The sequence below is a fragment of the Pseudopipra pipra genome, chromosome W (assembly GCF_036250125.1).
Source record: "Pseudopipra pipra isolate bDixPip1 chromosome W, bDixPip1.hap1, whole genome shotgun sequence".
In the NCBI taxonomy this organism is placed as follows: Eukaryota; Metazoa; Chordata; class Aves; order Passeriformes; family Pipridae; genus Pseudopipra; species Pseudopipra pipra.
The window spans coordinates 30,591,954-30,607,537 of record NC_087580.1 but is presented as its reverse complement, the minus strand read 5'-3'; the positions used below and the strand labels follow the sequence as shown (position 1 = coordinate 30,607,537).

Sequence of the window (15,584 nt, the reverse complement as noted above, 5' to 3'; positions counted from 1 at the left end):
CATCCCCCCAGCCAACGCCGGCTGCCCGGGGGGCTTGGGAGGGACCCCCAGCCCGTGTGCCCCACACTGAGCTGGCAGAGGGAGAGCCAAGGGACAGGGCCACGGGCAGGGCCACGGGTGAGGGACAGGCAGGCCCATTGCAGGGCCACGGTGAGGGCACAGCCTGTGGCAGCAGAGCTGCCCAGGGCCGGGGGCAGCCGGGGGTGTTGGTACCAGGCAGTGCTGGGGCCGAGCAGAGCAGGAGGCCTCTTGCAGACCCCTGGGGCAGCCTCCCACTTGCCAGCCCTGCCCTGGTGGGGTGACACTGTCCCCTCCCTACAGGACACATCCCCAGAACTCTTTGTGGGGGCCTTTTGTGTCTATTTCTGGTTGCTGATTCCTGCTGGGGACCTGAGGGAACCTCTGCAATCCCATCCATGGGGCACAATCTCCTCTGCAGAGCTTGACCCACTGCAGACTTTGCAGGGAAATCTCTGCTGGCAGCCTGAGTATGTCCTGACCCCCCGTGCTCCCCCCAGGATATCTGGTACAAGTTTCCCATTCTTGGGCACCCATGGGATGGGGGGCAATTGTTCTCCTGCTGTTCCTGTTCTTGCTCCACCCCTGGGGGCTCTTGGGGGTGGGCAGGAGGTGTTTTTTGGGGGTGCTGGGCTGGGTTGGAAGCAGAGCCCTGGCGGTGGGTGGGGGGATGAGGGTCCCCCCCACAGTGGGGGTTGGTGTTTCTGGGTCTGGCCCCGCCGGCTCCATTGTCAGCCCGGTGCCGGCGGGGGGGACACAGCGGGTTTGGGGCCCCCTGGGAGTGCCGGGGGTGGGTGTGGAGCCCGGGAGCTGCCGAGTGTGGAGGGCGGAGCGGGGAGATGGCGGAGCTGGGGGACCCCCGGCAGCCTGGAGGGGGGAGCACGGAGAGGGAGGAGCCCCGGAACCCCCAGGAGCCTGAAATGGGGGACATGGAGAAGGGGAAGCCTGGACAGTGGGGACCCCTGGGATCCCTGGGACAACAGACTGGAGAACCTGGAGAGGGGGAATGTCTGTGAATGAAGCATCCTGAAGACAAGAGTCACAGGAGAAGGAACCCTTTGTACCTCCAACACTCCCAGCATCCCTAAGTGGGACCCCCAGCGTCCCAGACAGGGGAGACCCTCCAAACCTTAGAAGGGAGAGACCAGGGAGGGGGAACTTCTGGGAGAATTTTTTGGGGTAATCTTCATATTTTGGAGTATTTTTAGCTGAATTTCAGCTTTTTGCAGTTTGAGGGACTAAGGGTCTTCTTCCTATTTCTGAAGGTTTTTTGCCTGAATCTCGATGGTTTGGGTTTTTCTGAGCTGAATCTTGGTGTTTTGGAGGTTTTTATGGTCACAGGATGCCCGGTGAGTTCTAGAGATGGACTTGGGCAGGAGGAACCCCCAAGCCAACGCGCTCAGCCCTTGTTTTCCCCCCCATCAGGATTTGTCCTTCCCAAAGCTTGGGCGGATGGAGGAGGAGGCTGCGAGGAAGAGGAAGATGCCTTGGGCCCCCCAGGCAGGTGAGGAGGAAGTCAGTGTCCCTTTGGGCGGGTGTTGTGCTGGCTCTGTCAGCCGAGCATGGCCCCGGCTGCAGGACAACCCCGCTGGCGCCGCCGTCCTGCCGGGGCTGGAGTTGGGGGGATGTCCTTGGCCTTCCCTGTGGGCCGGAGGCAAATCCCCTCCCTGTCCTTCTTGCTTCCTGCCCCAGGCCCCGAGCTGAGGACGGAGAGCCCGGAGGACAAATCCCCCCGTGAGACCCTGGTGGGAGAGGCCGTTTTGAAGGGCTCCCCGGCGCAGGAAGGCAGCGGGGAGGAAAAGGGCCGGAGATCCCCCCGCAGGAGGGGCTCCAAAGCCATCCCAGGGTGCTCTGAGGAGGAAAGAGCCAGCCTGTGCCGGGAAGGTGGCCGGAGCTTGAGGGGGAGCTCTGACCTGGTAGTCCCTGAGCAACCTCCCAGCAGGGAGAAGCCCTTCAGGTGCTTGGAATGTGGGAAGAGCTTCAGGGACAGCTTCAACCTGCTCAGACACCAGCACATCCACAGTGGTGAACGTCCCTACACGTGTAGGGAATGTGGGAAGAGCTTCAGTGACAGCTCCAGCCTCCGCATCCACTGGTACATCCACACTGGGGAACGGCCCTTCAAGTGCTTGAAATGTGGGAAGAGGTTTAATACCAGCTCAAGTCTCCTCAGGCATGAGCAGACACACAGGGATGAGAGGCCCTTCCGCTGCACTGACTGCGGGAAGGGATTCAAGCAGAATTCCCACCTTGTCACCCACCGGCGCATCCACACTGGGGTGAGGCCCTACAAGTGTGGCAAGAGCTTTAGCCAAAGCTTTCACCTGATCCACCACAAGCACATCCACACTGGAGAACAGTTTGGGAAAGCGGTGGGAGAAGGGAGCTAGGCGGAGGAGGGAGAGTGGGAGTGGATGTGCAGTGGGGGTGCCTTGTTGTCCCCATGACTTGATCCTTGGAGAGTGGTGGAGGCTGGAGAGAGGGGGGAGCTGTGAGAGCCTGGAGAGGGGGGAGCTCAGACCCCCTGTGCCGAGCCAGCAGTCGGGGCCGTGCTGTTGGTGCCAAATTGCCCCTGGTCAGGCTGAACCCAGAGCCCGTCCCTGTGTCAGGGGGCCCGATCCGCTCCCTGCTCTTGTTGCCCTGGGGAAGTTTCTGGTGTCCCCCCGCTGTGGGGCTGTTTGGGTGCCTTGGGCACAGCCGGCCCTTGTGTGGGTGCCACTTAGCGGTGGGTGGTTGGTGTTGCTGGGTCAGGCCCCGCCGGCTCCATTGTCAGCCCGGTGCCGGCGGGGGGGACACAGCGGGTTTGGGACCCCTGGGAGTGCCGGGGGTGGGTGTGGAGCCCTGGAGCTGCCGAGTGTGGAGGGCGGAGCGGGGCGATGGCGGAGCTGGGGGACCCCCGGCAGCCTGGAGGGGGGAGCACAGAGAGGGAGGAGCCCCGGGAACCTGAAATCAGGGGCGTGGAGAAGGGGAAGTCTGAACAGTGGGGACCCCTGGGATCCCCAGGACAATGAAGTGGAGAACCTGGAGAGGGGGAATGTCTGGGAACGGGGCACCCCAAAGGTGAGAGTCACAGGAGAAGGGACCCTTGGGACCCCATCACTCCCAGCATCTCTAAGTGGGACCCCGCAGCATCCCAGAGAGAGGAGACCCTCCAAACCCCAAAGCGGAGAGACCAGAGAGGGGGAATTTCTGGGCGAATTTTTTGGGCTGAATCTCAACTTTTTAGAGTATTTTTCAGCTGAATCTTAACTTTTTGCAGTTTGGGGGGGTTCATCTCACTATTTCTGATGAGTTTTTTGCCTGAATGTCAGTGGCTTGGATTTTCCTGGGCTGAATCTTGGTGTTTTGGAGGTTTTTATGGATACAGGATGCCCAATGAGCTCTAGAGATGGACTTGGGCAGGAGGAACCCCCAAGCCAATGTGCTCAGCCCTTGTTTCCCCCCCATCAGGATTTGTCCTTCCCGAAGCTTGGGCGGATGGAGGAGGAGGCTGCGAGGAAGAGGAAGATGCCTTGGCCCCCCCAGGCAGGTGAGGAGGAAGTCAGTGTCCCTTTGGGCGGGTGTTGTGCTGGCTCTGTCAGCCGAGCATGGCCCCGGCTGCAGGACAACCCCGCTGGCGCCGCCGTCCTGCCGGGGCTGGAGTTGGGGGGATGTCCTTGGCCTTCCCTGTGGGCCGGAGGCAAATCCCCTGCCTGTCCTTCTTGCTTCCTGCCCCAGGCCCCGAGCTGAGGACGGAGAGCCCGGAGGACAAATCCCCCCGTGAGACCCTGGTGGGAGAGGCCGTTTTGAAGGGCTCCCCGGCGCAGGAAGGCAGCGGGGAGGAAAAGGGCCGGAGATCCCCCCGCAGGAGGGGCTCCAAAGCCATCCCAGGGTGCTCTGAGGAGGAAAGAGCCAGCCTGTGCCGGGAAGGCGGACGGAGCTTGAGGGGGAGCTCTGAGCTGGTGGTCCCTGAGCAGCCTCCCAGCAGAGAGAAGCCCTTCAGGTGCTTGGAATGTGGGAAGAGCTTCAGGAAGAGCTCCAACCTCCTCGCCCACTGGCACATCCACACTGGGGAACGGCCCTACACATGTGGGCAATGTGGGAAGAGCTTCAGGAAGAGCTCCAACCTCCTCACCCACCAGCACATCCACACTGGGGAACGGCCCTACAAGTGTGTGGAGTGTGGGAAGAGCTTCAGCCAGAGCTCCACCTTAAACCAACACCACCGCATCCACACTGGGGAACGGCCCTACAAGTGTGGGGAGTGTGGGAAGAGCTTCACCCGCAGCTCTACCTTGACCTCACACCAGCGGACCCACCAGTAAGGGAAGCCCTACCAGTGCCCCGACTGCGGGAAGAGCTTCGGCCGCTGCTTCCACCCCGAATGAACCCCCTTATGTTGAGGCAACCCCTGGAGTCCAGTGACTGTCAGTCCATTCATTTTGACCACAAAGGGCCAGTCCCCTTTCACAGGGGCAGCTTCTTCCAACAGAACCTTTCTTGGAGGGGTGTGTGTGCAGATTCCTTCTTTGGCTGGGAACACCCAAGGTCACTCCTGGAGGTTGAGAGCAGAGATCTCCCCCCGAGCGTTGGTCTGGGGGAGTTCCATCCATCTCTAATTAAGAATTATTGCTTTTGTGCCAGCTTGAGTAGAATTGCTTCAACAATTGCTTTAGTGTAGTGCACTGTCCTATCTTATCCTGTATTCCTGATAGTTTTAGTGTGTATATTATGCACTAATTGTGATGAAGATCTTTTGTCTGATCATTTGTATCTCTAAATAAATTCACTTCTAGCAATAGATCTGATTTGCCATCATTAAAACCTGGGGGACCAAAGTGATTCAGTCACACCTCTGTAATTCCTCTAAACTGAAACTGTTGGCATGATCCAAGGCTGGATTGGATCCAGCAGCCCCCAGCACACCACAGGAAGTTGAAAGCTCAAGGCCTGCCCCCCCCTTTCCTAGCCCCCTTGTGCCCAAAGACCCCCATGGGACTGTGGGACCTGCCAGACTATCCCTCCTTTTCTACCCTTTTCCCTGTTCCTCCCACTTTCCCATTGTCCCCTCAATCTCCAATTTTCCCCAAAAACAGTTTAGGGGTCCCAACCCCCACTTTTTGCCCCCTCTCCTGTGGGCACTGAAGGAGAAAATGAGGCTGCACACACAGAGTTCCATTGCAGGACTTGTCCTCCCATCTTTCTGGCGTCCCCCTTTCATTGGGGTTCCTTTGGAAACAGCGCCTGGGCTTTGTCTTTTAGTCCACCAGAATTCCCAGCATGACCCCAAAGCAGTGCCCTGATCCCACACATTCCCCTCCCCTCATGTGCTGGCTGTGTTCAGCCACCAGACAAAAACACAGGCTACCATGCAGAGCATTCCAAGTGGTTTCCACTTTGGCAAACAGCACTCTCTGGATGGAAAACACCAGTCAAGGCCAAAACACTCCTTTTGGATCCTGATTAACTGAATGCAGCTGCTGCTGCCTTAACTTTTTCCCACAAAAATTCTCAGGATTCCTTTGCTTCCAGGAGGCCCCACATGTCCCAATGGCCCCTTGATTCCATGAGCTTCCCCAGTCTCCAAAGGTTCCTTTAGTTCCACGAGGCCCTGCAGTCCCAAAATGCCCTTTGGATTCCAGGAGATTTCCCATTGTCCCAGGGTCCCTTGTGCTTCAGAAGGAGCTGCAGTGGGACAGTGGCCCCTTGGTTCCGTGAGCTCTGCAGTGTTCCAGGAATCCTTGGGTTCCAGGAGAGCCTGCAGTTTCACAAGGAGCACTTGAATGCAGGAGGTTCTGCAGGGTCCCAATGGCCCCTGGATTCTGGGAGGTTCAGAAATATCTCAGGGCTGAGAAAACTGGGATTGTTCAGGCTGGAGAAGAGAAGGCTTTGGGGTGATCTAATTGTGGCCTTCCAGTGCCTGAAAGGAGCCAACCAGAAAGATGGAGAGAGACTTTGGACAAGGTCCTGGAGTGACAGGACAAGGGGCAGTGGCTTCACACAAGTAGAGGGAAGGGTTGGAGGAGATAGTAGGAAGGAATTCTTGACTCTGAGAGTGCTGAGATGCTCTTGAAGGCCCCTCCCAAGCCAAAGCATTCCATGATTGTGGGACTGGCGGGTGAGGTGGTGGCTGGAGCCGTCTGGGGCACAGGGACCCAAAATGAGGGAGTTTTCCATTGTGGGGGAAGGAAGGAGGGGGCAGCAGAACTGACCCCTTGGACACCTGGCAGGCAGGCTTTGGCTGGAAGCTGCTGATGGGGAGCTGAGTGAAGCCCCCACAATGCAGGAGGAAATGGTCAGTGACCTGCTCTGCCAGTGAGACCCCCCCAAGTGCCTGGGCCCACATGGGATGCAGCCAAGAGTCCTGAGGGAGCTGGAGAAAGAGCTGGCCAAGCCACTCTCACTCATTCCCCAGCAGTGCTGCACAACTGCACAAGTCCCAGCTGACTGGCAACAAGCACATGGGATGCCCATCCACAGGAAGGGCCAAAAGGGGGATCTGGGGAACTCCTGGCTTGTCCCATTGACCTCAGGACCAGGGAAGTCCATGCAGCAGATCCTCCTCAGTGCCATCCCATGGCACGGGCAGGACAACCAGGGGATCAGGCCCAGCCAGTGTGGGGTTGGGAAAGGCAGGTCCTGCCTGACCAACCTCATCTCCTTCTCTGACAAAGGACCCACTCAGCAGCTGAGGGAAAGGCTGGGATGTGTCTCTGTGGAATTCCAGAAGGCCTTTGGCACCATCTCCCCCAGCATCTCCTGCACAAACTGGCTGCTCATGGCTTGCCCGGGGAACTGTTTGCTGGGTGACAAAGTGTCTGATGGCCCAGGGAGTGGTGGGGAATGGAAGGAAATCCAGTTGGGGCCAGTCACTAGTGGGGTTCCCAAGGGCTCAGGGTTGGGGCTGCTCCTGTTTAACATCGTTGTGGATGATCTGGGCCAGGGGATCGAGTGCCCCCTCAGGAAAGTCGTGGACAACACCACGTTGGGTGTGAGTGTGGATGTGCTGGAGGGCAGGAAGGCTCTGCAGAGGGATCTGGACAGAATGGATCAATAAGGCCAAGTGTCAGGGCCTGCCCTTGGCTCCCAACAACCCCCTGGAACACTCCAGGCTGGGGCAGAGGGGCTGGAGAGCTGCTCAGCAGGAAGGGACGTGGGGGTGCTGCTTGACAGCGGCTGGATATGAGGCAGAGTGTGCCCAGGGGGGCAAGAAGGCCAAGGGCATCGTGGCCTTTGTGGAGAAGGGTGTGGCCAGCAGGAGCAGAGAACTGATTGCCCCTCTGTGCTGGGCACTGGGGAGGCCCCACCTGGAGTGTTGTGTCCAGTTCTGGCCCCTTGTGCTGGTTTAAGAGTTAACCAGCAGGGGAAATGAACTCAACTCAAAGGAGAGATTATAAGTCAGAAAAACAATTTATTAAAATAATACAGTAAATACAATTATACAAACAAACAATTAGTTTTAACCCACAAAACCCAAATGTATAACCCAGCACCCTGGGGCATGAACAAAGTGGTGTTCCTTGGGCCCCCCCTTGAGTCCAAAGTAAAGGGAGAGGGGAAAAACCTGCTGGTGGGAGAGCTCTTGCAGTCTGGTCAAAAGTGGGGATTGCAGTCCAGTTGAGGGTGGTGTCTCAGTCTGGTTGAGAGCGGTGAGCTGCAGTCCTCCTCTGGATCCCACGAGTGGTGGTTAGGTTCTGAAACTCCAGGTTTATATATTCTCCAGTTCAGGCAGGAATGGTCAGTCCTCCCCTCAGAGCGGGGAATTCCATAAAAGGGTATGAGGCTGCTCAGTCCATAAAAGGGTATGAGGGTGCTCAGGAACATCCCCCCCCACCTCATAGACCTCTACTGACAACAGTTTCTGGGAAAATGGCATGGAAGGCTATAGAATACACAGTTTTGGGCTACACCCATCCAGTGATGAATCGGTCCCAGCTGTCCTAACAAGGACACATGGCAACCATCATACCTCCCACTGCTACGGACATTTACCATGGCAAACCTCATACATTGTATTACTAAGGTCGGTTACCATGGTAACCAGCATACATTCCCATTGCTACCATCAGTTACCATGGCAAACAGCATACATTCCCACTGTTTTGGTCGGTTACCATAGCAACCATCATACAGTCCCGTTTCTACAGTCAGTTACCATGGCAACCACCATACATTCTCGTCGCTATGGTCAGCAACCGTGGCAAACATCATACATTTCCGTTGGTACGGTCAGTTACCATGGCAACCACATACATTCTCGTCACTACGGTCAGTTACTGTGGCAACCACCATACATTCCCATTGCTACTGCCAGTTACACATTTTTATTGCTATTGTCGGTCATACATTCCCATTGCTGAAGTCAGTTACCATGGCAACCACCATACATTCCCGTTGCTAAGGTCAGTTACTATGGTAATCTTTTGGTTCCTCTTGGAGAGAAGCAGATGCAGATGAACCTCCCTGTCGTCCACCAACCTGGCAGCTGTGCTCTAAAGGCCTGTGTCCCAAGGGGTGTCTTCACCAAGACCCTGCACAAACCTCTGGGACTCTTTGCATCCTGTCGTGGTGCCTTTCCAGTGAATTCCAGGATTATCAAAGCCAACTTGAATGGGCTCTTTGTCTCAATCCACAAGGTCACCCAAACCAGTCTCTCCTCTGACCCTCACCCACAAAAGTTCACCAAAGTTGTTCATCCCCTAGAGCAGCTCCACAGGTCCAAGAAGCTCCTTCCTACTGAGGACACCTCTCTCCTGCTCTTTCTGTCCTGTGTCTCCTTGACCTTCTCTCCCAACACGTCACAGACCTGCAACCTGGGAACTGTCTCAGCAGGCCTGGGCTGTTATTGCCTGCAAGTGGAATGAAGAGAGACTTGGGGCTGCAGCTCCTCCTGCCTGTGCCCCACACGCAGGGCATTGGGGCCTGTCTGGCTGCAGCCCCTCAGTGGGGGCACCGGGATAAGAACAGACTTGCAGAGGGGAAAGCTGCTCTGAAAGCCCCGAGAGCTGGGCTGTGCAGAGGCTTTGCTGACAATGGACTTGGGGGTGGACGTGCTGGGACTCAGGCCCAGGGGGAAAATCCCAGGCCTGATCCCTGAGGAGATCAGCACATGCTGCTGAAATGCTGGGGGAGAGAAGAGCCAGCAGAGGGAGGAAACAAGTGTGGACGGCCTGGGCTGATGTGCTTTGGACTCGTGCCTGGCCCGGCCTTGGCTGGGCAGAGAAGGGACAGCCTTTGTGTCCCTGCAGGGCTGGGATTCACTCCCTGCCCCAAAGGCCCCCAATGTGTCTGAGAAGCCCTGGGTGGTGCCTCTCACAGAACTGACTCCATTTGGTCACCTGAGCACCTCTAGGGGCTGCCCTGGACAGAAGGAACAGTGACAGGTTCCCCTGTCCTACATGTGGGCCCCTTCTGCCACTGAAGTTGGCCAAAGCAATGTCCCAGCAGCCTCCAAGAAGATCCCACAGCTGCTGCCCTGTCCCTAGGAACTGCTCCATTGGAGCCTGCAGTTCCCAGCTTGAATCTCAGTCACCTCTGGCCCCTCAGAAGGAACCAGGGGTTTGTGTCCCAGCAGGTCACTCCTGGCTTTGGTCTTCCTTCATTGCCATGGGAGCTGGGACAAGGAGTCACCTGCAGGGGCCTGTTTTGGGCCCACTGAAGTGGGGCAGGAGGAATCCCAGCCCATGGGGGTTGTGGAGGGAGCTGAGTGTCCTTCTGGCCCCAGGTCTGCAGAGCCACAAGGAGACACTTCTGTTGACTCAGCTGAGTCCCTTCCTTCAGTGCAGGTGAGGGAGGTCCCTCCTGGGCACTGTCTGGGTTTCCTGTCTAATGATGGGACATGAAAAGGGGACTCTTGAACTCTGTGTGTGTTTGGAGAAATGACCCTGCTAAAAGAAGTGTCTGTGCCCAACTGAGAGAAGGAACATCATTATTTCCTTCAGCTGTGTGCCAGCAGGTTCCCCTGGAGCCCCAGGGACAGCTGGAGGAGCCCAGAGGGGCAGAGAAAGGGCTGCCTGGGGCTGTTGCTGTGCTGCTGAGCTGGGCTGGGCTCCTGGCACACAGGGAGCTCCTGGCAAGCAAGAAGAGCTTAAAGGAGACAGCTCTGCTGGTGAGCAGCTCCTCTGCACAGCCCAGCAGGGCTGAGGGCCCTGCCTGCAGCACCCAAGACAGAGGAGAGAAGGCAGAGAGATGAGAAGCAGCCTGGGCTGGGAGGTGTCTGAGCTCTCACTACTGGAGAAACCTTCTCAGGATTTGAAGGAAGAATTCTCTGGCTGTAGGAAAGTTCAGCTTCCCTTCTTGGAGGCATCTCCTAAAGCTGCCACATCCCACAGCTTCTAGGATCTTTCAGCAGGACTCTCCCAGTTGCTGCAGTGCAGGGGAAGTGGCCATATGGCAGAGCAGGGCAGGAGCTGCAGGCAGCAAGGGCAGAGAGGAGAAGGGAGCAGGAGGTTCAAGGGATCCTGGGCTGGGAGGACAGGGCAGAGCTGCTCAGGGCAGGAACCTTGCCAGCCCTTTGCCACGGTCAGGCTCTGGCTGCAGAGCAGTGCAGGTGAGTTCCTGCAAGTGCCTCTGCCAGCTGCCAAATGGCAGCAGTGGCAGGAGCTGTCAGGATGGCTCTGCTGGATTTGCTGGGGTGCAGCAGGAGAAGCTGCTGCAGAGCAGGACTTGCTGCTGCCCCCTCAGAGGCCCAGGGCAAGAAGGTTCCCTGTGCCAGGGCTGGCTGTGGGGTGGGAAGGTGGGGGTGCAGCCAGGGGTGCCCAGGGCTGTGGTGCAGAGCAGGGTCCTGCCCCCAGGGCTCTGTGTGCTGGGGCAGGGACTCTGCTGCCTGCCAGGATCAGCTCTCAGCCCGGCCAAGGAGCTGCCACGGCCCTGCAGGGAGAAGGTGTGGGTGGAAGGAGTGACCCCTCAGGGCAGGGCAGGGCTGGGCAGGGCCCTTCAGCTGCAGGCTCAGGGCTCCTCACAGCTTCAGCTCCACCTCCTCCATTTCCAGGGGCCCTTCTCAGGAAGCACATCCCCCCAGAACACCTCCCCCTTCCCAGCCACCGCAGGCTGTCTGGGATCTGCTCTGCAGCCCCTGTCCAGGCAGAGCTGCCCCTGGGCACTGGGCTGGGGATGGCTCTGGCAGCACTGGCAGGGAGCTGAGCTGGGCACAGGCAGGGGCTGCTGGCAGGAACAGCTCCTCACCCAGAGACAGGCAGGCAGGGAGAGGCAGCTGCTGCCACAAGGGCTGGGCAGGGGGATGGGGGCCCCTCCCTGCTGTCCCTGTGGCACAGACCCCTTCCCTGAGCAGCTCCTGCCTGGGCTCCTTTCCCAGCCTAAGCAGAGCCTGTGCCCTCAGGCCCACGGGGGCTGGGCTGTGCATTGCCCTGCAGCAGCCAGAGCCCAGGCAAGGACAGGGCCCTGATTTCCAGCTGTCTCTCTGTGTCCCTCCTCCCTTGGCAGCAGCACTGTGGCATTTCACTGCCATCCCCTGTTGCCTGGGCTCTCCTTGTTCTCACCACTGGGTTCTCTGAGCCACTGTGGGGTTGGGGGGGTGTGTGTGGCAGATTCCTGTCCAGACACAACCCCTTTGGGTGCTGCTGTGGGGATGTGTCTGTGGGAGCAAAGTGCCCAAGTGCCCTCCAGGCACCTTCAGGGTCTTCAACTGTTTGCCTGGGTGTCCTGCAGGGCTGCAGGTGCCCTCCAGAAGGGCACAGCTCAGCCATAGTATCTCTGTGCTGCACAGGATCCCCATGGAGAAAACTCCTCAGTGCTAAATCCATGCAAATGCTCTGGGCAGCTGCAATGAGTGTTTTGTGTCTGAGTCTGGGAGGGGAGAGATGAAAAGGTGAGCAGTGTGTCAGTCTGTTCTTTGGACATGGATCCCTGGATTTATGTGCAGTTTCTTTGGAGGGGAACAGTTGAGTGTGATGCTCCTCCAGCTCCAAGCTGCCAGCACAGGGCAGCTGAGCCCAGCACTGATGGGCAGAGCAGCTCTTTGCACTGAGGGACCGTCCCTGTGCCCCTCAGAACCCACAAGATTTGACCTGCTGTGCAATAGAAATGTCAGGGATTTCAAACCTTCACAACCACTCCTAACTCTGGCAGGTGCAACTGGGTGAACAAATACAAAGAATTCCCTCAGCTCAGTCCTTCATTTGGGCAAATTGCAAAGAGCAAAGCTGAGAAGCTCTTTGATGTATCACGAGTACATTTAATTTGAGATCACCCTGCATTCCAAGTTCCCTCTCAGAGCAGAGCAAGAAGGAGTCTTTGGGAGCCCATCATAGAGTTACTGATTCCAGTGGTCCCCTCAGCCCGCAAAGGCCAGAGCTCAGGGGAGGGAGCTGCAGGGAGGTCTGAGAGAGGAGAGAGCCTGAGAGTGGGGTGGCTGTGAGATGTTTAATGTTTGGCTGCAGAAGCCTGGTGTAACTCAGCAGTGACTTTTCCTCCTCAACAGATCAAAATACCCTGGGGAAGGAGCAAATGTCCAACAGCAGCTCCCTCACCCAGTTCCTTCTCCTGGCATTTGCAGACAGGCGGGAGCTGCAGCTCCTGCACTTCTGGCTCTTCCTGGCCATCTCCCTGGCTGCCCTCCTGGCCAACGGCCTCATCCTCAGCGCCGTAGCCTGTGACCACCACCTGCACACCCCCATGGGCTTCTTCCTGCTCAACCTCTCCCTCACAGACCTGGGCTGCATCTGCACCACTGTCCCCAAAGCCATGGACAATTCTCTCCGGGACACCACAACCATCTCTTATATGGGATGTGCTGCACAGGCCTTTCTGCTTGTCTTCTTTCTTGACGCAGAGTATTTCCTCCTCACCATCATGTGCTACGACCGCTACGTTGCCATCTGCAAACCCCTGCACTACGGGACCCTCCTGGGCAGCAGAGCTTGTGCCCACATGGCAGCAGCTGCCTGGGCCACTGCGTTTCTCAATGCTCTGCTGCTCACAGCCAATACATTTTCCCTGCCCCTGTGCCAGGGCAATGCCCTGGGCCAGTTCTTCTGTGAAATCCCACACATCCTCAAGCTTTCCTGCTCATACTCAGGCTACCTCAGGGAAATTGTGCTCACTGTGGTTATTGCCTGTTTAATGTTTGGTTGTTTTGTTTTCATTGTTTTCTCCTATGTGCAGATCTTCAGGGCTGTGCTGAGGATCCCCTCTCAGCAGGGACAGCACAAAGCCTTTTCCACGTGCCTCCCTCACCTGGCCGTGGTCTCCCTGTTTATTACCACCTCATTCTTTGTCTACCTGAAGCCCCCTTCCACCTCCTCCCCATCCTCTGATCTAGTGGTGTCAGTTCTTTACTCAGTGGTACCTCCAGTACTGAACCCCCTCATTTACAGTCTGAGGAACCAGGAGCTCAAGGATGCTCTGAGGAAACTGATAACTGGGTGTTTTTCAGAAGCAATAAACTCGCCTTCTAATGCATGTTATGTACCTCATTAAAGGCCAATCCTGTTATGGACTTCATTGAAGGCCCACCATGTCTTCTTTGATTTTTTTCTCCTGATAGGAGTGTTATTTTTGTGAGAATTTCTTCACACCAAAAAATCTGTTTATCTGTAAATATATCTATAAGGATATATATTTATATCTTTATATATATACACCATTTTTAATTCAGTGTTTGCCTTTCTAGCCTGGCCCACAGGCTGTACAAATTGAGAATTGTATTCACTGTGTGCTTAAACCAAATAAAGAGCTCTGCATTGACTTGTTTACCTGACATCTTTCCTCTCTGACTTCTCTGCAGCTGCAGGGTCGGGGCCTCTGTGCAGAGCTGGGCCAGAAGAGAGTCCCAGCAGAGCAGCACTGCCAGGGAGCAGCAGCCCTTCTCCTGCGTGGCCTCCTCTCCCTTCCCTTCCACACTGTCCTGCAGAGCCCTGTGTTGTTGGAGGCCTCAGTGCTCTGGCAGTCGGTCCCAGTCCTGCTGCAGGACTGTCCAGGGACTGCAGGCAGGGACAGCCACGGGCACTGCTGGCACAGAGCTGACCTCTGCAGCAGCACTGCCATCCTGCAGGGGCATCTCCTCAGGCCAGGGCCTGAAAGCTTCCATCTGCTTTCCACTTTGCTCTCCAGGATGTGCCCAACACAACGCCCTGCAGAGGAAAACAGCAGTGACCAGCACAAGGGTGGGAGTGCTCAGGGTGGGGGCACCCAGCAGTGCCCTGGCACAGCCAGCGCCGCTCCCAGCACTGGCCTCTCACCCCAGGCCATTGGGCTTGTTCTTCCCTCCAAGGAGGGACATCAAAGGACCAGCTCAGGGGTCCATGTTTGCACTGCATGGACAAGACATGCCCATGTGTCACGGCTTGGGGCTGGGGGGGTGGAAGGCTTAGACAAAGTTGATGGCAGAAGCCGTCTCGTTGAGCTACGAGGGGCAGAAAGGACCCCCTTGCTTTCTAAATTCCTTCTCAGAGAGGAGCCTGGCTGTGGCTGGATCCAATCTCAGGCTCAGATTTTCATTTCAATTGAAGGAATTCTAGAGGTGTGATGCAATCACTTTGTCCTGCAGGTTTTAGTGATGAAAAATCTGAAATATTTTTATAAAATAATTATTTATTATGACAAACGAACAGACAATTGATCAGACAAGTGAACAGACAAAAGACCTTAAACAGAATTATTTACTGCACAGTATAAAAGTCATAAAATCCTAGTAGTGTAGTGTAAGGTAGGACAGTGGAGTCTATCAAAGTAACTCTATTAAAGCAATTGGATCAAAGCCAGCAAAAAGAAACAATCCTGAAGCAGAAGTTGAGGTAACTCACCCCACAGTGACAGGGGGTAGTTCTCCCTCTTTCACTTAACCCCTGGGCAGTGACCATGAAGAGCTGTCCCTGCTTCATGGCAGAAGCTCTACACACTTCACGGAAGTCTGTGGAAGAATCTGCCACATGACGTTGGATAGGGCTTTTACAGTTATTAAGAATTTGACTGCCAGACATATTTGCAGGCCAGGGAGCAGCTTATCTGTCAAATCCTGCTTCAGAAAGCAGGATGTGTGTTTGAAGTTTCGTGAAGCATTTTGGGTTTATCCCAATTCAACATTAAAAACAGCACCTCGACACCAGCAGTAACTCATCACAGAGTGTGTGCATTGTTTGCATTCTCTGACCAGTTTTTAGGTGTTGTCAGATCAGACCATCCTGCCAGAAATGGTGCATTGATTCCATGAAGTTCCAAAACTCTGAGGGTTCCTTTGGTTCCATGAGGCCCTGCAGTGTCACAATGGCTCCTTGATTCCAGGATGTTCCAAAACATCCCAGGGTTCCCTTGGCTCCAAGAGGCTCCCCAGTGTCCCACCGGCCCCTGGATTCCAGGAGGCCCTGCAGTGTCCCAATGGCCACTCGGTTCCAGGAGCCACAGTGGCTGCCGCCGGCGTCTGTGCCCGGAGCCGCCGCTCCCACGGGGCTGCCGCACTCACCGCCGGGGTTGCCGCTCGCGCAGCCGCCGCTCTGCCCCGGCTGCACCGGGACCCGGCACCGCCTCGGGCCTGCGCTGCCGCCTCAGCGGCCACAGGGACACAGGGATGGGGGACCTGTGCTCTGACACTGAGGGGGCCTGGCTTTGTTCTGCTGGGGTCTGGGCTTTAG

The 15,584-nt window shown here is 56.7% G+C and overlaps 1 protein-coding gene across 1 annotated transcript; it reads left to right on the top strand.

Annotated features, from left to right (window-relative positions):
• The first annotated feature begins 12,462 nt into the window (after positions 1-12,462).
• Positions 12,463-13,434, top strand: LOC135404556 (olfactory receptor 14A16-like). The gene has a single exon (XM_064639296.1). It carries the CDS (start codon positions 12,463-12,465, stop codon positions 13,432-13,434), a length of 972 nt encoding a protein of 323 aa, XP_064495366.1.
• The last annotated feature ends 2,150 nt before the right edge of the window (positions 13,435-15,584 follow it).

What these genes read in the sequence shown, in the direction of transcription:
- LOC135404556 (XM_064639296.1), top strand. Translation starts at nt 12,463, where the DNA reads ATGTCCAACAGCAGCTCCCTCACCCAGTTCCTTCTCCTGGCATTTGCA.